The sequence below is a fragment of the Lissotriton vulgaris genome, chromosome 9 (assembly GCF_964263255.1).
Source record: "Lissotriton vulgaris chromosome 9, aLisVul1.2, whole genome shotgun sequence".
Lineage (NCBI taxonomy): Eukaryota > Metazoa > Chordata > Amphibia > Caudata > Salamandridae > Lissotriton > Lissotriton vulgaris.
In genome coordinates, this window is record NC_141697.1 from 188,999,973 (window position 1) to 189,020,710 (window position 20,738).

The window sequence follows — 20,738 nt, forward strand, 5'->3', positions numbered from 1 at the left end:
GGGAACAAGAAAAGTTAATGCTGCATGGTCACTATAAGGGTAGAAATCAATCTTAAAACTATTAAAGAGCCCACGCATCGAATCTGAGACCAAAATATAATCAAGAGTAGAAGAAATAGAATGATTTAAAAAGGTATCTCCTAACTGACCAGTTAAGGGTCCATAGGTGTTTACAAATACAAGATGATTAATAGACAACATTCTGTTTAGAGCATTACCATATTCTGTATGGTTAAAGTGAAGGACACTCTCCCCCTCATCATCAACGTCACACACCAAGGCATTACTCTTGTCACAGGGATGGGCATTAAAGTCCCCAAGCCAAATTATGTTACATGGTTTATGGCATTTTGCTTGCAGAGCATTAATATCTCTTTCTAATGGGACCAGGACCAGGACTTTTGCCTGATTAATTCCAAAATTATTAATATAAAAATGAATAAGAAGCCAGCAAGAATCCACAGAATATTCTATCAAAATGACATGGTAAAAGGGTAACGTATTAGGAAATCTCTTCACCTGTAAAGGGAAATCGTTAGAGAGCATAGTCAGTAACCCACCCTTTTCCCGACCTGCAGGAGACGCAATTGCAGGAGTATAAAAAGAACGATATCCATTCACATACATTGGTTCAACCTCCCAAGTTTCTTGGAGACACATCAGGTCCGTAGTTGTCAACAAGGACAGCCATTCTATGTTGAGCCTTTTTTGATTATAGCCAGCAATATTCCAGGACATGACCGCTAAGGACCCTAAATGGTTCTCACAAGGAATATGTTTCTGGGATGAGGCTAGGTTGTCCAACTGGGAGCCCATTGGACCTTGTGGAGTACAAGACCTGGGGCAACCTGAGGATGATGCGCCACTTCATTATGTGGCTGTACTTTAAGCATTAGTCCCGGGCATTGTAAGGTAAAGTTATCATTTAATACTTCAGGATTCAGTACAGTCTGCCTTGGGACCATGGATGCCAGCGCCATGCTAGGGGATTTATTTGTAGAAGGCCCTCTGATATTTGCTTGTATTATGGTAGGAATAAGTTAATCTATGCCCTCCAAGGTAGAAAGTGTTTTGAATCTATTATTTAAAGGGACACTAAATTGTTGGCGGATGGTAGGTATTGTAGGCCTGGGTAATGAGGGCTGATAGCCTGGGGCCTAGGAGGATAGAAATATCCTAGGGAAAGGACACATGGTCACTACCAAGTCTGCACAAGATCTCACGTACTAGTCTCGGTGACCTAAAGGTGAGTACAATGCAGTCACCAGGCAGTGTTTTTTCTCTTCTCCCTACCCAGCCTACTCTTCTCACCATCTTAAATTCACCAAACAAGGCCTCTGTAAGCCCGGTTTTGGTCACGAGCCAACAGAGAGCCTTGTTTCTCAGTGTGTCCCAAAATTCAATTACCTGAGTGGTTCCCTAAAATTATAGTGTATGGGGTAGCTTCAGGAGACAAGTTCAATCTCGCCTCCTCCCTTCCCATTACAGCTGTATCTGAAAGGAGTGGCATTTGGATTTTGCTGGACTTAGTGTGAACCAAAATAGGATTACCTAAGGGGCCAGTAATTGGTATGGGTTCTACAGGCCTATGATTTAAAGTATGCATAGGGTTTGCCTGGGAGAACGATGTCAAGGCTCCATCAACCGATAAGCAATCTGAGGGATTGCGTATAGAGTCAGTCAGTCAGTCAGTCAAAGATCTTTATTCGGAATAAAACATCCATAAAAGTGCATTACAAGATACAATGACAAAGAATACAATACAAGAATAAGAATAAATAAACAGCCAAATATATAGTCTGTCTAATTCTACAAAAATGCAGGTACATATTGTAAGAGAACAAAACTGTGAGTACGATTAAAAAAATTTTTGAATCATTTTAAAAATAGCGACAACTATGAAGTATTGGTCAGAAAACAAAAATAAAATCAGAACAGATATATGTACAAGATACAGATATGCAAATTAGATATAAAGTGCAATGTGCACATTTTATCAGTCAATGTGCAAAGTAGCTCGTGAGCGGACTGCGGCTTTGAGAAAGCAACTCACTCTAAATATTATTTCATCTGATCCTAACATTAATAAATTCCTCAATGCTATCTTAAAATCTGACAGGTCATGTTTCCGACAGTAAGGCATTAAATAATGGACTGTAAACGATTTATGAAAGTCACAAAAGAACAAAAAATGCATAAGACTCTGTTTCATATTCAGGTTACACGGACAACCTAAGGTTTCCAAATGTTTATTGTAGCCCAGAGGAAAATTTAGTAAATTTACAATGCTCCCGTCCCGAAAGCGGAACAGTAAACTCCTGTTCCATCTACCGAGATGTAAACGTAGATATTTCTGGGGCGGGGCAGGGTAACTGGCAGGGGGCTCAAAATGGCCCATGTACTTTATAACCGTACACTTTGAAAAAAATTTCCTTTCCCGCTCCTCTCTTTAGAGGTTATACAAAGCCCTTTGAATCAGAGTCTTATGTGAACGATCTATAAGATTAGGAAATGTAAACAAGTGTCCTTGCCCTACACTTATTAAACATTCATTTACGGCTTTCAACCATGGTATACAATGTGCCCTGTCACATTTTAAACAGCCTGAGATTATGTCGCGTGTCAATGTGGCTACAGGGTTCATCCATATCTTTAACCAGAAAAGGGGCGGCCTTGATCTAACAAAATCCTCTATATAGGGTATATTTAATTCACTAAAGCATATATAGTTTGAGGAACAAATGACTCCACCCAACACCTTCCGACAGAATCTATTTTCTTCTGTCTGGATATGGAGACAGTTTGTATGTGTCCTTACCTCTGCACCGTAGGTATCTGTAGGGATGCATTGGGTTTGACAGATCTTTACTAATGGCATGATCACGTCTGCATGATTAGGTTGGCGCAGGGAAATGATTGAATTGATCGCTTTACCCAATTTGTTCCTCGCATAGGAAACATGTGGTTGCCAGGAACCAGTGTTAGAAAACAGCAGCCCCAAATATGGGAAGGTGCAGGTACTTTTTAAAACATTTTCCCCTGACATAATCTCAGTAATTTTATACTTTTTTGGACCGCAAGTCATAATAAGGGATTTTTTGAAATTAGTTGTTAAACCTAAGTCGGCTATAAAACTAACAAAACCTGAAATTAAAATACGCAGTGCCTTTGGGGTACGACCCATTAGGACCGCATCATCTGCGTAAAGGAGGGTGGGTATAGGGGTGCCATTTACATATGGTACATCTTTTGTTAGGATACTCAGGGAACTATTCAGCTCATTAATGTATAAAATAAAAAGCAGAGGGGCCAGGACACAGCCCTGTCTGACCCCCCTGCCAATTAAAATGTCACTAGAAACTTCGCCAGTGTGGTTAATACGCACACGGGCTCTTAGGTCGCTATGAAGGTAGGATAAAAAGTAAACCAAATAGTCATCTAAACCATAATTAAGTAGGACGGACCATAAACGGGAGCAGTTTACAAAATCAAAGGCAGAACTTAAATCCATGAATCCAAAGTATAAGGGGTATATTTTTTTGCGATATTATATTTAGCCATTATTAAATTTAGGTTCAGACATTGTTCTACCGTGCCCACACTACTACGGAAACCTAGCTGGCTCGGGTGTAGAATGTTACTTTCCTCCGCCCAAGTTCTAATTCTTTTAAAAATTACCCTGCCCAAGACTTTCAGGGTATTATCAATTAATGATATTGGGCGGTAGCACCCAGGATCCAGCCTGTCGCCTTTTTTAAAAATGGGTACAATAGTACTGCTGGACCATGTTTCAGGGATAGATTCATATGTTAGGTTGTTAAAAACATTACACAGCAGTGGGGCCCAAAAGTTGATTTCACATTTTAGTTGGTCAATAGAAAGGCCATCGGGACCAGGGGCTTTATTACCAGCACTTTCTACGATGGCGTCCTCTACCTCAAGCAATGAGATGTTCAGTGGGGTTGGAGGGGGAAGGGTTACTGAGTGGTTGCCAGATACAGCATAGATCTTTGAGAAATGGTCAACCCACACAGGCCCAATGATGTTACAGTTAATTGGTGTTATATTTGAACCAAGAGATCTTAGGTTCTTTACCTCCCTCCAAAACCCTGGGGTATCTTTTAGGGCAGCCATACGTACAAGGGATTCCCAGTGATCTTTGACTAATTCATTGGATCTAATGCGTAAGGTGGTTTTATACCTTGCTCTTAAGAGCCTTACCCGGGAAGTATCCAGCGATTTGGACTTGAGTGCAGCCCTTAAATCCCGGTTTGCTTTTGAGCAAGAGGCATCAAACCATCTTGGGGCTTCCTCAATTTTCCTAGATGCTGGTTTGGAGATCTCGCTTTTTATTGCGGAGCAAAGTTCACTAAATGATTTAATCATGTTGCCCCCGCAGCTATCAATGGCAAGACAGTTCGCGATCAATGCAGGGTGTTTCTTAATCACACTGGCCAAAACTCCCCTGTTATCCACTCCCCTCCAAACAACCCTTTATCTATCCGTCGAGGCTTCCAGGTTTGTTGCTCCGATTTCACTATGTGATATTTTATCCCCTGATGATTTCAGATAATTCACAATTGGATAGTGATCACTGTATACATTACACACTACCTCAGCTTTTAATAAAACATCAGCAAGGGAGGGTGAAACAAATATATAGTCGATTGTTGTTGCACTCCCATGGCCGATGAAAGTGGGGACCGGGGCAGTGCTTGTACCAGTACCGGCAAACTCCATAGAGTTTACGAGTTCTCTAGTTGCTAGGAGATCAGATAGTTCTACACCTCTCCTACAAGGGGGATTTCTTGAATGAATGTGTGCATTGAAATCTCCTCCTAAACAAATACCATCGAACTTCCCGTATTTCCGTCCTTCCACTATTTCATCAATAAAATAAAACAGGTCTAAAAAATTACGATTTGGATGGGATATAAAATCATTATTGTAGAAATTAATCAGACATAGTTTTACCCTTCTTGTATATATCAGTGCCGTAAAACTTGGGTTATTAATTTGTATTGCTTCTGTTTTTACCTCTGCAGTTATCTTTACCCAAATCGATAAACCCCCACTAGGACGGCCCAAGGGAGGGGCCGATACAATCCTATCATGACAACTATACCCTTCAAATAACCGATGAGTTGTACACCAAGTTTCCTGGAACATTAAGACATCATGGCAGTTTACCCAATCCTTCCAGGCTTTAATTTCCACTTTTGCCTTCAGCCCAGCAATGTTCCAGCTTATAATGGACAGGTTCTCGTCAGGCCGTGGACGAATATCCTGGATAGACACCTGGGCAGTTGCTATTGGATTAGCCAATGGATTACATAGTAAGTTGGAAGGTGGGTAAAATTCGGGTGGTGTCAGAGACACCTCAGGCACTACTATCTGTACAAATTCAACGTCAGGGACCTCTGCAACTGGATCTTCCTGGGTGGCTGGCAGTCAGTCCAAAATGCCCTGGTCACAAAGTGCCGAAAATCTGTTATGTAGCGGAAACAAGGGGGGTGGATGCAGCATTCTGTGTGGGGGTCTGTAAAAGTAACTCGGCGGTAAGCGGGTCACCACAGTAATTGGGCCGTGCTGAGTGAAATTCCTATTTATTAAAAATGTAACTGTGCCCGGGTTCTTAAAGTTGATTGTGATACAGTCCCCATTGATATTTTTAAACAGAGGTCTGACCCAGGTCACCCGGCGTGTGGAAAGAATTTCATTCGATATGTCATAGCCAACCCCCTTATGTTTGGTTAACCAGTCGATGCATTTATTATGTAACTGGACCCAGGATTCTCCTTGACCCTCCCTAAGCGGTGGTATGCCAGCCAGAACCAGAATATAGGGGCAAGCCTCAGGAGGAAGATGTAGGGCAGGACCTTGATGTTTTATCGGCCTGTTGTCCTCCGGTTGTCCCCTGTGCTGGGCAGGGTTGGAAGGTACCTTCTGCTTGGCTATGCCTCTGGGGGGGGGGTTACTCTTCTGGTTATTGTTCGTGATGCTAGGTAAACTGGAAGGTGATAAAGGAGTAGATGACGAAGTTGAGGCAGAATGGTTTTGCCTTGTATTTACTTCCACTGGTGGTAATGTAGGTATATAGAGGGTACTAGCATTTGATACCCCTTTGGCCCCTTTAGCTGTGGCTGGATTACAGTTTTTGGTGGGATCTCCGCAAGAGAAGGCGCTAGTAATAGACTCTAAGACTTTCAACAGGCGTTCGCCTCTAATCTTGTCTAGGCAAACCATACCCTTCCTCTTAGCTTCATCATTTTTCACGTGGGTTTCCAGTCTATCAAGTCTCTTAAAAATAATATTAAATTGTTTGATCATTTGACCTTCTAGTTGTTTAAAAATTGTATCAGCAATGGTCTCTATAAGATTTCCCTTTGGTTTGAATTGAAGGCTGCTTTCGTTAGGGAATTCAGTCTGTGTAGAGATGGAGTTTATGCCCTCATTTGCTATAACAGTATCACAGTGATCCCCTGAGTCAGAGCAAACTGTTGGGGGCCCTGTTTGTTGTTTCTTCCCCCTAGTCCACATACTCTGTGGAGTTGGCTGGTTGTTGCTCCTAGGGGGCTGCTTCCTCTTATTTATTGTGGTCTTAGCTGGACCCCTTTTGCGTTTTGCTCCAGTAGTCTCAGTATTCTCAGTGTTGATAGTTGTTGGTGGAGGTGCTAATTGCGAACCAGTATCAGGAACAACACCAGGAGCTATATCAGGGGTATTTCCCTCTTGTAATAATTCAGATGAGCTGACCGCAGGGATAGATTTCACCACAATTACTTCAGGGAATAGGGGTGTGGTATGTTTGGGACTGACTGTGATAGTAGGTTGACTGATGTTAAGTGAACCCAGAGAGAGCCTCCTCTCAGTCTCTGCAATCTCATTAAAAGCAATGTCTATTAGACTCTCAAAGGAGAGTTGGAAAGATGCAGGAACTACAGTAGTCTCTGTGTCTATGTTGGTAGCATTACTGGTAACATTGCGTTTCCCCATGATTGAGACAAACGGAATTACCTTCAAATAAGGGTTAGACGGGTGGCCCGCCCGACCACTGTTGACCTCTGAGGGCCTCAGAGGGCCCGCCCTTTGCCCAAGCTTAGCCCGGCGCCCGCCCGCGCGCGTCTTGCGACGCGGGAAGTGATGCCCCCTGTTGTGCGCCTCCTGGCGCGCTCAGCCTCGACGCGACTTCCGTTCAGGTCGCGGAGGCTTCTGGGGGTTGTGGTCTCCAACTCCCCCGCTCGGCGGCAGCACAGGTGGTCAGAGGCTACGGCGGGGGGAGGAGACCGGCGATGACAAGGCAGCGTTCTGGGCGATCTGGGCAGGCAGGCAAGCTGGCGGTACCGGCAAGGAGATCCGCGGTAGCAAGGCAACGCCCCAGTCAGCCACAGCAATGGTCGACAGGTGAGGGACTCCGTGCAGCCGAAAAGGAACACCCCTGAGGGATTGCGTATAGAGTTAGTGGTGTGCGCTCCACTGGCCCAGAACCACATCCTTCCACTCCGGCAGAACCCAGAGCGTCCGCCTCCCACCCTTTCGCTCAAAAACCACCAAGATCATCTGCGGCGTCCCACAGGGATCCTCCCTCAGCCCGACGCTGTTCAATATCCTCTCGACCACGTCGCACGGCAACATAACCTCAAAATCCTCTCCTATGCCGACGACACCCAGCTGATCATATCCCTCACCGAAGACCGCCACACCGCCAAAGCCAACCTCCACAGACGAATGAGGGCCGTAGCCGACTGGATGAAGGACAGCAGACTGAAGCTGAACTCGGACAAGACGGAGGTCCTCATTCTCGGACCCGCCCCATCAGCCTGGGACGACTGCTGGTGGCCCACATCGCTAGGCACAGCCCCGGAACCCACGGACCACGCACGCAACCTGGGGGTCATCCTCGACTCCACCCTCTCCATGACCGGGCAAGTCAACGCCGTCTCAGCGTCCTGCTTCAACACCCTCCGAATGCTCTGCAGAATCTTCAAATGGATCCCTATCGACACTTGAAAAACCGTCACCCAGGCCCTCATGACCAGCAGACTCGACTACGGGAGCGCCCTCTACTCAGGAACAACAAACAAGCTCCTGAGACGACTACAACGAATCCAGAACGCCTTCGCTCGACTGATCCTCGACGTCCCCCGCCGCAGCCACATCACACCCCACCTGAGAGGCCTGCACTGGCTCCCCGTCAACAAGAGGAACACCTTCAAACTCCTCATCCATGCACACAAAGCACTACAAAACACCGGACCTACTTACCTCAACAACCGACTCAGCTTCCTCACCCCCACCCGAAGCCTCCACTCAGTCAACCTAGCCCTCGCCACAGTCCCTCGTATCCGGAAAACCACAGCCGGCGGAAGATCCTTCTCCTACCTCGCCTGCAAGACCTGGAACACTCTCCCAACCAACCTACGACAGACTCAGGACCTGCTGGCCTTCAGAAGACTCCTCAAGACCTGGCTCTTCGATCAGCAGTGCAGCCCCTCCACCCCCTCCCCCAGCGCCTTCAAACCCTCATGGGTTTGTAGCGCGCTTTAGAAATGTAATGATTGATTGATTGATTGCTCTATGTCCCTTCTTGAGCAAGTCCTCAATAGCTGTTACTCTCTCAGCATAGCTTCTAGGGATACTGTATCCATAGTCTGTGGAGCATTTGTACCCAGGCCTTCCCCTATAGAGACAGTAGGCTGTGATGGCTCATTTAAACTAGACAGTTTTTGTAATTCAAAGTCCAGAAGGTCTAATCCACCCCGAAGTTCAGCAAAGCTGTTGTTAATTAGTTCTTTCATTTGAACAAAAGCCAGACCCGTGGTAAATCCACCAGTAGTTGCAGGTACTAGTGCGGTGAGCTCTAAGGCGTCACTGATAGGTGCCAGTAAGAGATCATTGGTCTGTGTACCAATAGTGCAAGTGCTGCAGATTTGGGGCTCCTCATGGTTGGATCTCCGCAGACGCTCCAGTTGCTTAGGCTGCTTAGGTTTAGGCTGCTTAGGTTTTCGGATACCCTCCCTCTTTCTCGGCTTCCCCGGCGGCTCATTTGACTTCTCCCTGAAATGAGTCGAAAGGGCTTGTGATCTTGTAGCTAGACCGGGACCAGTAGGAGTGGCGGGGGTGCTTCCAAATCCATTTTGGTTGCAGAAGGGGGCAGGTGCTGATTGTCAGCGGTAGAAGGGAGACAAATACTAATTGCCCCACCCACGATGTTAGGGCCTAAAGAGGGGCCTAGGGAAGAGCGCCTCTGCAATGATAAAGGTTCTAGGGACAGTCGTCTCTCAGTAAGTTCGATCTCATGTGTGAGCAATGACTCTGCCCTGATAATAAAGGCATCCAGGGTGCCCGCCACCCCCCTGGGTTTACTCATTATAGTAACAAGGGACGTCACGTCTCAAAATTCTCTAGCGGGAGAGTGTGAAAACCCCCAGTCAGAAGACGCTATTATGTAGCCCACCAACCTTTAATGGAACAGATCACAATATGCTCTCACACAATGTCACAAGTGTCACAAATGGTAAAAAGTACCTTCGGGGTCGCAGCCCGAGCCCATGCAGATTGAGTAAAGAAAGGTTGTAAAAAAAATATTTTTAAAACATACTATAATCGCTGACTATCGCTGAAGAGAGTGTTCTGGAGAGTCTCAATAAAGTTTTGACCTCCAAAAAGAAAAAAAAAAGAAAAAGGTACAGTCTTCATCCGGGTATTCGTCGATTTTCCTAATTGCTCCACAAGCGTCACAATAAGCACAATGTAGTCACGAACGCAATGCCCAGACAATAAAACTTCTAGTTATATAGACGCTGTCTCCTATTACTGCGTATATCAGCATTCCGAATTTTGCAGTCATTACCGACCTTCCCCCAACCGCACTTTTCACCCAGGTACATTTCACCAGGTGAAAAGTGGTAATATTCCCTTAAAAAAAAGCATGATAAATGCCAATACGCAGAATTAAGTTGCGTAAGAAAATTTTTCAAATATTTTTCTCCATTTAACAAGTGCCTGTCTCGAAAAATTTGGTATTAACTAGATCCGATAGCACCTCCATCTTCAGTGGCACTGGTAACTGGGGCTTTAGTGTTCAGAGCACATTCAGGATGATCAGTTGAAAAGAGAGGTATCTGATAAGAGCCCGAAGGCTCTGCCTCAGCTCCATCATCTGATTGTGACAGGGATGTCTACCTTCTAAGCATATATTGGAACAACATCTGACCACCTGAAGCACTTACAACATCATCCATTCACCTCTTTGTAATTGTGGTGCTCTGCTCTGAGGTATGTGTACTTTGAAGTGCTGGTTTCAGTGGTGCTAGTGCTGCCCTGGGTAATGTTTACGTTTTTATTGATGATAGCCATTTGCTACTGGCCAATATGAGATGTTCCTGCCTTAAACACCTAACAAACTTTAGATGCAGCCAAAGTATAATGGTCACCAGGTTTACACCATATTTGCCATCTACTGTCTTTTAAATAAACTGACAACATTCTAAGATGGTATATTTTACATTTAACATTTTTGCTGATTTTTTTAAATTTTTAAATAATATTCATTGATCTGTTTTGTTAAATGCCATTCTGAAACTCTTTTTGATGGACTTAAGCATAATATGTACACATTTTGCAAATATGTATGAATAAGAATACATTTTTTTCTGATTGCGTGGAAGGAACACCAGCTGACGCACTCATCCTGGAGGCGCCATTCACCAACATTCGGGATGCAGTGGCCCATAACCCGTTTGTAAAGGTAAGTACGGTGCAGTCATTACACTGTCCGTTTTAGACAGTCCAGTTTCTCAGCCAGTGTTTTATTTTGTGTAGCCAGGATTGCATTATTAATGATGTGACCGGTGCAGTTGTAAGTGCCTTTGGAAACTGTTTTTGAATGCCTGATTTGTGTTTGGGGTTTATTGTGTGCTTTGCAACAACGCTAGGCTACTCTTCTTTTGAATTATGATTTATACACATTTTCCAGTGAAGAAACCCTGAGCCTTTCTATTTTTTCTAATATGAAAATATGACTAATGGCGATACTCTAAAAATCACTGTTTACCTTACTTTTCTCCTTTCTTTAATTCGCTCAATGTCTAACAACCACTGAAATTAGATGTTAGGTTTCATGAACAGACTATAGCTGTAAAATCAATAACAATTTTAAACTCAAAAAAGCGCTATTAATATTCTGACTCAATGAGACATCAGTATTGTAACTGTAACAAGCCTTGGTAATGCCACTAGATCTTGTTTCTAACTGAAAGTGCCTCTTTAGTCCCTGATGCGTTTAGGCACTGAATAAATCATCATATTTACACTGTATCTTCCAGAATTGCACTCAATCATCTCTTCATTCGCCCACCGACTCGCTTAGGTATCCACAGTAAATAAAACACAAACAAACTCAACAAGCAAATGCAATATAAATGAAAAGAATAAAGGTACAAAAATTAACACATGCCACTCCTAAATTATGGCTGGTTTGTGATTGTAAGTAAAAATAGAATAACACTGACATAGTCTTGCACCTAGTTTATCATTATTTTAGAATTCAAATATGGCCACCACATTAAAGCAATGTGTTGGCCATCTTGAAACGGTAAAGCAATGATACACAATGAACAATACTAATCAAGATGGCTGCCTGATTTTAAAGAAATGGCCATGCAGGAAGTGATGTACTACAGCTGAAATGAGCTGCAAGCGGGTGGTGCAGTAGCACTTTATGTGGAGTGACATACACTTTAAAAACCAAACTCAAAAATTGAGAAGGAAAGAACTCAAACGAGACCATAAAAGGAGAACATGGAAACCTAAAAGACAGACTCACCAGCCTGGAACTGAAGCACACTTTTTTTTAAAGTTGTGAAGTGAGCTGATACACTCTCCCTTGTTCTGTACTGTATATCATATAAGTAGAGTGTTAATGACACCCTCATAGACCAATGATAGAAGAGTGTTGATCCAAAGACCTTCTAAGGATGTATATGTTTGTGTCTATATGTAGGTATCTATTTGAATGGTTTGTTTTCGAATACAAGAGCCTAACAGACTGCTTAATCCTTAGGCTCTCCTAAAATGGTCTAGCAAGGATTATCACAATGCATATTTTCTGCCCCCGTGGTTTGTCAAATAGGAAAATCGACACATCGACACCAAAACATTTGCCTACTAAGGTAACTTGTGAGCTTAAGTGTAAAAAAAAAGATGTTCTACAGGTTTTGACACAGCAGAATAACAATTCAAAATTAAAGGCTAATTCGCTTTAACATATGCTTTTCATAATAAATAAGTGAAGTCTTCTGCCTGTGTCATAACTTTTCATTATAACAAAAGGTCAGAACTGGCATAATGTTTCCTAAAGAACTAATCCGGTCTGCAGCCTTTAACCCCTTCCATGCTCATGACGAACCCCAGCCGTCATGCACTACGGTGCTCGTGTGCTGATGACGGCTGGGGTTCGTCACGGCCCGCCGCTGTTCGTGCTGTTTACAGCACACCAGGGGAATCGCGGCCGCATCGAAGGGGTTAAAAGTGATTTGATACAATAACACCTTGGGCCGGCTTAAGAGCTTTCCCATATGACAATCATCAGGCAGACAGTCCTAGAGTTGAAAATAAATACAGAGTTACAGTTGGACAGCCTCCCTGATTGTAGACTAACAAGGATTCTAAAAGTCAAATCTTTTACCTGCAGAGTTTGGTGGGGGTCGTGGGTGTGGTAACCAATGTCAAAACTGTTGGTAACTAAGGTAATCTGTGAGATTCCATGTAACAAAACACCTCTGTACAGAGTTTAACACCGTGTAATAGCAGTCCACCTTTAAATGCCAGTATAGTACCAGAATAGCAGGCATTTACAATTGTGCTATTATAATATCATAGCACAATTATCCGCATCTAAGTGTCAAAAAGGTAAGTAAATATAGGTAAGTTGTAGATTAAATATGCTCAATTCCACATATATGTATCTTGCTAATATCTACATGTATGTTCAACGTATGTAGATGTGGAGTTCAGGATCGAAAATATATAGTTACCTACATATAGTTACTGTCTCGTATTTTGGCTGCCGATTTTTCGCTAAGCTAAGAAAATATAAAAAACAAAAATTTCAGGAAATGGTCAATAAACAGATCAGGCCTTTAGCCTTGATCATTTGCTCGTCCTCATCAGTTCTCCTGTATTAAGCATAAGGTTTACAACATGGCAACAAGCATTTACAATGCAATGGTTTCGCCTTTGGAAAAGTTAGAGTTATTGGCATTGCTCATGACATTTCTTTTTTTTTTTTAACTCATAAATAAATGGCATTGTTATTTACATTGCCAACAGCTCTCACAGCCCACACAGCTCTCAGCCCACACAGCTCTCACAGCCCTCACAGCCCTCACAGCCCACACAGCTCTCACAGCCCACACAGCTCTCACAGCCCACACAGCTCTCACAGCCCACACAGCTCTCACAGCCCACACAGCTCTCACAGCCCACACAGCTCTCACAGCCCACACAGCTCTCACAGCCCACACAGCTCTCACAGCCCACACAGCTCTCACAGCCCACACAGCTCTCACAGCCCACACAGCTCTCACAGCCCACACAGCTCTCACAGCCCACACAGCTCTCACAGCCCACACAGCTCTCACAGCTCTCACAGCCCACACAGCTCTCACAGCCCACACAGCTCTCACAGCCCACACAGCTCTCACAGCCCACACAGCTCTCACAGCCCACACAGCTCTCACAGCCCACACAGCTCTCACAGCCCACACAGCTCTCACAGCCCACACAGCTCTCACAGCCCACACAGCTCTCACAGCCCACACAGCTCTCACAGCCCACACAGCTCTCACAGCCCACACAGCTCTCACAGCCCACACAGCTCTCACAGCCCACACAGCTCTCACAGCCCACACAGCTCTCACATCCCACACAGCTCTCACATCCCACACAGCTCTCACATCCCACACAGCTCTCACATCCCACACAGCCCACACAGCCCACACAGCCCACACAGCCCACACAGCCCACACAGCCCACACAGCCCACACAGCTCTCACAGCCCACACAGCTCTCACAGCCCACACAGCTCTCACAAATGCTCATCTCAATTCCACTCCAAATTACACATAGAAGCAAGTTTTCTCAAAACAGTTATCTACTCTTTAACATTCTCCCCTTTTTCTCTGCATGCTCCCGCCAAAATAATATCTTTCGAGAAACGTTGAAGTCTTGGGCAAAGAATGCAGATCATGTTTTTTAAAACATATCTCCAAATCATTCAACTCCCCTGCTTGATCCGCTGTCAGGGTAGGCAAGTATTAAAAGATCTCTTGCCCTTCTGGGCCTAGCCAATGTAAAAGAAGGGCATTCTTCTGTTCAACAGAAAGAGCAGTACCACACACAGGCGCATAGTGCACAAATACATTCTTCCATATCTTCCACTGTATCTCTTCACCAGGCAGCATGAAACATTTTTTTTAAAGGTAGAGGTACAATATTCTGCATGGTCTTTTGCCTCGCAGTCTCTGGTTTGGTACTTTGCGTTTACTTTCAAAACCAAACAACTTGCCCACGTGTTATTCCAGCAAGTGGAAGTAGAGCCTCAACATGGATGTTGTTGTCCCTATCAGCATTAATGATACAAGTCCATCATGGTTCATTTATCCCTGTCTTTTGTATACTGACGAGGCTTACAGCTCATTTGGCATTTAGAGGGTCAAATAGTATTATTGCATTATGCTGGTCTTAAAATTTTTTGTAATGAAATGCTGGCACGAATGCTCACGTGTTATAGTGCTTCTGCTGGGTGTCCATGACTCATAGGCTGCACTTGCCTGGTTGTTGCACACTTCCCAGGCACCACACAGGGGGCCCGAGTTTCCAGGATTTTAGTAAAATCTTAATGTAAAATCTTAATGGCAGCACGAGTTGACAAGAGTTGAGCAGCTGTTTTCTTAGGACTCATTACGGAAGGCTCGCCCAGGAGACAGAAATTACTTTCTGGGGGTGGGGGCTGCAGGAAACCCCCTGATTGCTGAAATTACGCTGCCTCCCCTGCCTATGCCGGCGTGCACACAGTGCACCACCAGTGAGGTTTGGCTCACGCCCTGTGGACGTACCAAGGTGCGAGCCCTACTCAGAAAGGTTGTATAGAGCCCGAGGCCTTGTTTAGAAGGGCTGATGTCAAAATGTTCACGCAGAGTTAACAGGCACTCGGCACGTATGGCTCATGCTTTAACGTTAAATATAATTAGGATGTATGTTACCTGTGTCTAGACTCAGGCCTCAAGAGTGAACGCCACGGTACCGCAGACAAGCTTTTAGGAGGCAGCAGGCCCCAAACTCGACTCCGGCAGTTATGGTCCGGACTCATTAGGCGCGCTGCAAGCTCCTCTTAATTTCTCTCCCGGACTGAACAGCAACAGATCCAACTCCGGTCCAGACGCCGCAGCACCTTGGAGAGGCTTGCAGCACGCACCATACAAGCCGGCAGTGCGAATAGCACCGCGCTCCACTCCAACACACATTAATCTTTAGGAAACTGATAACTGGCACTCGTTGGGTCGGGTGAGTCCAGTAGCAGCCACTGAGACACATTTTTGAAAATATTTCCTGCGTGCGTGTGAGCAGAGGCGCGCTTATTGCGCCCGGCCTCACACAACTAATTTCAGGCACGGAGAGAGCAAGGCAATGCAAACACCCACTGACGCTGCAGTAAGGAAGTCACGTGCGGTGCTGCTGCGTGCGCAGCGCTTGTTCTTCAAACGGCGGCCCGGACGGCACTGGCCCGTTGCCTTCATAATTTATTTGGGTACCTCCCCTAGCTATGCGCCTGAAGTGACCGCCCCACGCTGTGACATGCTGCCTGCCCCGGCCCCCCACGGCAGCGCACGAGCCACCGAGCATCCTCGGTTACTTACGGCAGCAGGCAGGTCCTTGACGCCTCAGGCTCTCCGCACGTCCCCCGGGGCTGGGGTGTCCGCCGGCTCCTCCCGCTGCCAAGGGCCTGCAGCCACCGTCCGGCAGTCTGCGCCGCTCTCGTACCTCCTACGGCGGGAAAGGGGGAGGAGAGATATTTTCAGGATTGAAAGAGCCTCCCCGAGCCCCGGAGCAGAAGACGGGCACTGGGAAACGGGAGTGGGCGGGAAAGGGGGAGGAGAGGCCGGGCATCAGGAAGCAAGCGGGAGGGGGCGGGAAAGGGGGAGGAGAGATTTTCAGGATTGAAAGAGCCTCCCCGAGCCCCGGAGCAGAAGACGGGCACTGGGAAACGGGAGTGGGCGGGAAAGGGGGAGGAGAGGCCGGGCATCAGGAAGCAAGCGGGAGGGGGCGGGAAAGGGGGAGGAGAGATTTTCAGGATTGAAAGAGCCTCCCCGAGCCCCGGAGCAGAAGACGGGCACTGGGAAACGGGAGTGGGCGGGAAAGGGGGAGGAGAGGCCGGAGCAGGAAGGCAGGCATCAGGAAGCAAGCGGGAGGGGGCGGGAAAGGGGGAGGAGAGACGCTGACGACGGCCGGAGCAGGAAGGCGGGTGCCGGCAATGCCGGACCAGACACGGGGGCGTTCCCGGCGTCCCGTGACGTCGGCAAAAGCCAAAGAATGTCGGGAACGCCCCCGTGTCTGGTCCGGCATTGACGGACAGGCCCCTCGTCCAATGGCAAGGCTCCGTTTACGGAGCCAGCCAATCAAGGACGAGGGCCGAACGAAAGCCACACTATGGAACTCAACAGGATTTCGCCTGCGCGGAAAAGCTGCGCAGAGCGCAGCTTCCGCTAGGCGAAACCTAAAAAGAACTAGCACTCTTTTGCAGTGAAAGCACACAGTTTCAGGCCAATCAAACAAGGTACTCTAGAAAATTAGCATTTGAATGGAGCCAGTGACCCTTTGTTAGTAGTGCTTCTGAAAGCTCATCTTCTGAACATAAGGCTAGCTAGCTGTTTGTTTTGTTTTGCAGAGTTTTATACAGCGCATACTTAAGCCGAATCGGGTATCAGAGCGCTTTACGTAGCACCAGTTACGTTACATGAGGACACACATTCATTTTTGTTAGGCACGGGTAGATTCAGTGATTTGCCCGGGTGCTGGACTTTGGAATAGTATCAATTTCTATTCCAACTCCCGTCTGCGCAACAGTAGGGAAGGTGTTGGACTTAAAATTCAACACCGCTCCACCAATGCGGCCCCTAAAGCAAGTCTCTGTGATGACTTTCGTGCTAAACGAATAAGTGATAAGGATGCCTTTGTTCTTTTGCCAGCGTTGTAAAGGCACTGTGTGTTTCCGGCTTCATGATAAGGGATGTTTCCCGCCAATTTCACATATGATGAATTTTAATGGCAACTTCAATTAACTTCACAATGAAAAAGAAGACCTATCTTAAGTGTTTTGTAATTAAAAGAGACTCATAAAGCAGATTCTCTTACTATGCAGTTTCACAAATGTGCCTTTTTACTGGTGCTATACATAACAGTGAACATACCGACATCCTGTGCGGATTAGTGCAAATTGTTTAACCACTTGGATGCTAGGCGTTTTCCCGCTGTGTGCTGGAAAATGCCATTTTAGTGGCACCATGACGAGCTCAGCTCGTCATCAGCACACGACCCCCGTGGGTGATGACGAGCTGAGCTCGTCATCAGCATCGAAGGGGTTAACGAGATGTACCAGTTTTCCTTCACTGTTAAGAACTAATGTTGGAGAATAAATGACTACACCCATTATATGCTACCATAATAGGTGTCTGTGTATATTCAGGTCTGTTTAATGTGAGTTTCCACACCGTTCTTGAAGTTATATTGGGGAGAGTAGTTGGCCTAACGGCTAGGGCGGTCAACCACAAATCTGGGGAACTTGATTTGAGTCTCGGCAATAACACTGAACATCCTGTGATTCCTGTTGCATCAAACCTAACTAAGACTAAATCACAGTTTTCACATGTTATACCTCTCAAAATGAATTAGAACCTCACCTGACCGAACACTACTACATGCACTAAGTCTAGTTGAACCAATAAATAAACAAGTCACTTTGGGCCATATTTGCAAAAAGTAGGGATTGCGAATTCCTTATTGCTATTCTTACCAAATCCCAATTAGGAAACATTCATATATTAAGTGTCGATTTCTAGTAGGTCAAAAATCAGCCTATCTCATGAATATTAATGAGGTAGGTCGCAGTTTGCAACCAATTAGGAATGATAGTCATCACAGGGATGGTGGCCTGATCGGGTCAGCAGGCCACCATGTCTGTGATTGCTTTTTAATTAAGCATTTTTTTTTAAAATGCAGCGTGTTTTTTTTAAAGGAATACGGAAAGTGTTTAAAAAATAGAAAATGAAACTTTCAAGTTTCATTTATTTTATTGTTGTTGTATAAGCTTTATTTCGACAAGTCGTGTCATAAAGCATAAAAGGAGCACCAGTTATAATACAAGTAAAAATATAAAAATGGACAATTCATGCCACACCTATTACAATTAACGTACATGCAAATTATTCCTTCCACAGTAGTGTCAGTACGATATACTGGTTCCAGTGGCAGGGTGTCGTATTAAAGTGGCATACAATAGTAACTTTAAACACACGGTGTAGTTGCATAAGATGCCTCTGGTAGGAGGCGGTTCGAGTTGTGAAGCAGCAGAGGGGTGCCATGCCCATTAGGCATATGCCATACATAGTTGTCAACAAGCTCATTCTTACGACAGGGAGAGAATTCATTTGATTCACAGCTACAACAATTTAAAGGATAAAAAAATAAAAAAAATAAAAGTCAATATTAAAATCAATTAGCTCATCATTAGAGGGTTAAAAAGTACTTAAAATGGTATGAAAGGAGAAGAGAGAACATCGCAGTGTTATCAAACTTACAGTCTCCTAGATAAGTCTTCATACCGAGCATAGGATATTTTTTACCTTTTCAACCCTCTCAGGACAGTATTACAGGGTGATTATATATATTCATGTGCATGTGCATAACAACTGGAGAAATCAGAGTTTTGTGGGTTGGCACCCTTATGAACCCTAAGCCAGCGAAGTTTGAAAATAATGTTATTTATTTATTTATAATCTTATAAAGCGCAACAGCTACACATATAGGGTTTCCCCGAGCTGCTCATGTTTTTAGGAGCAGGCAGGGGCCCCTGGTACCACTGCTTGCTCTTGAAAAAATGTCTTTATTTACATTCTCAAAGGAGAACAGGTCTCTTGGAGACATCTTCCCATTAACGAATGGTTAGGACTACCTTTTTGTAGCTGGTAAAAAATGAATGTTTTGCGACCGTAATTCAGTCGCAAAACATCAATACATACCACTGCGATTCAGTAGTTGGAAGGAGCCCCCTAAACACGCCCCTTCTAAATACAAAATTGCTGAACCAAGTTGCGATTCTGTAACTGTTACTGTTTGACCCGGGATCCCTGTTTGGCTGAGGTCGGTACCTTGGGCCAAATAGGAACCTGCAGTTCCACGTCAGGGAAAGGAAGGACACCTTCCGAGATAGTCCCGCTCACCCCCTTGGTAGCTTGGCACGAGCAGCCAGGTTTATCTTCAAGGCAAATGTGTACAGTATTTGCAACCACGCTCGCAGCAACCCAATGATGACAACACAAATAGACTCCACACGAGTTTTATAAAAACGAGTATAAACTTTATATAAAAAAAGATACACGATAAGATCACACAATATAAATTCAACATATGCGTATTTGTAATATTCCTCCTGGACGGTTGTTAGGCCAGCCAGCCCTTGTAAATTCTGGCGATATTAATCAGCGCTTCTAAACATTCCACTGTAATCCTAATGCCATGTTATGCAGTTCGTAATGCTAGAAGCAGGAACTTTGCAATGTAAATATAATGCAATGCGTAACACAACAATCAGGCACTTTGCAATGTAAAAATTATGCAATGCGTAACGCAACAATCGGGTACTTTAAAATGTAAAACTAATGCAATGCATGATACCACCACCAAGTACGTCGTTATGCAGAAATAAAGAATGCGTAATACACTTATCAGGTAGTTCTTTATGAAGGAATAATGCAATGCGTAATACTCTAATCAGGTTGTTCGTTATGCAGAAACAATGCAATGTGTCATACGACATTCAGGTAGTTCGTTATGCAGAAATAATGCCATGTGTCCTACACTAATCAGGTAGTTCATTATGCAGGAATAATGCAAGGCATAATACACTAATCAGGTACTTCGTTATGCAGAAATGATGCAATGTGTAATTCGACAATCAGGTACTCCATTATGCAGAAATAGAGTAATCCGTAATACACTCCAGCACCGATCACTTTGCCTTGCCGCCACTTGTACTGACTTGCAGGTAGACTCTGACATCAGTTGCCCCCCACACGGGTATGGTATAACACAAAAAGTGCAGCTCTGCACTCCGGCCCGGTACTGCCACTCCTGTGGTAATACGGCCCGCGATACGAGCTGAAGCAGAGGATCGCGCTGCTGGAATGAGAGAGAGGCCGAGAGCATCTCACTCCGAGCCTGCACCCTGCCACAGGAGTCGACACACGTTACCTGGGGGGCGTAAACTCTCTCTCCTCTCCTCATCCAGCGACTTGGGCCTCTGATGCAATCTTTGGGACTTGGCAATGGCAGGTTGGGGCCGGCGGCTCAGCTCCTCCGGGGCTGCCGGTCTGGGCCGCTACTGCTACGAAGATCTCAGGCTGCCACAGGGCACACGCACACAGCATCGCTGAGACTCCCTTGAGCTTCGGGTGCACGAT

The 20,738-nt window shown here is 45.2% G+C and overlaps 1 protein-coding gene across 1 annotated transcript in view; it reads left to right on the top strand.

Moving 5' to 3' along the window:
- The window catches only part of ABHD12B (abhydrolase domain containing 12B), a 249,505-nt gene that overhangs the window by 166,944 nt on the left and 61,823 nt on the right, over positions 1–20,738 (top strand). Inside the window, exon 9 of the mRNA XM_086937311.1 lies at positions 10,671–10,750. Coding sequence (XP_086793437.1) covers positions 10,671–10,750 — 80 coding nt within the window. The remainder of the gene's footprint in view (positions 1–10,670; positions 10,751–20,738) is intronic.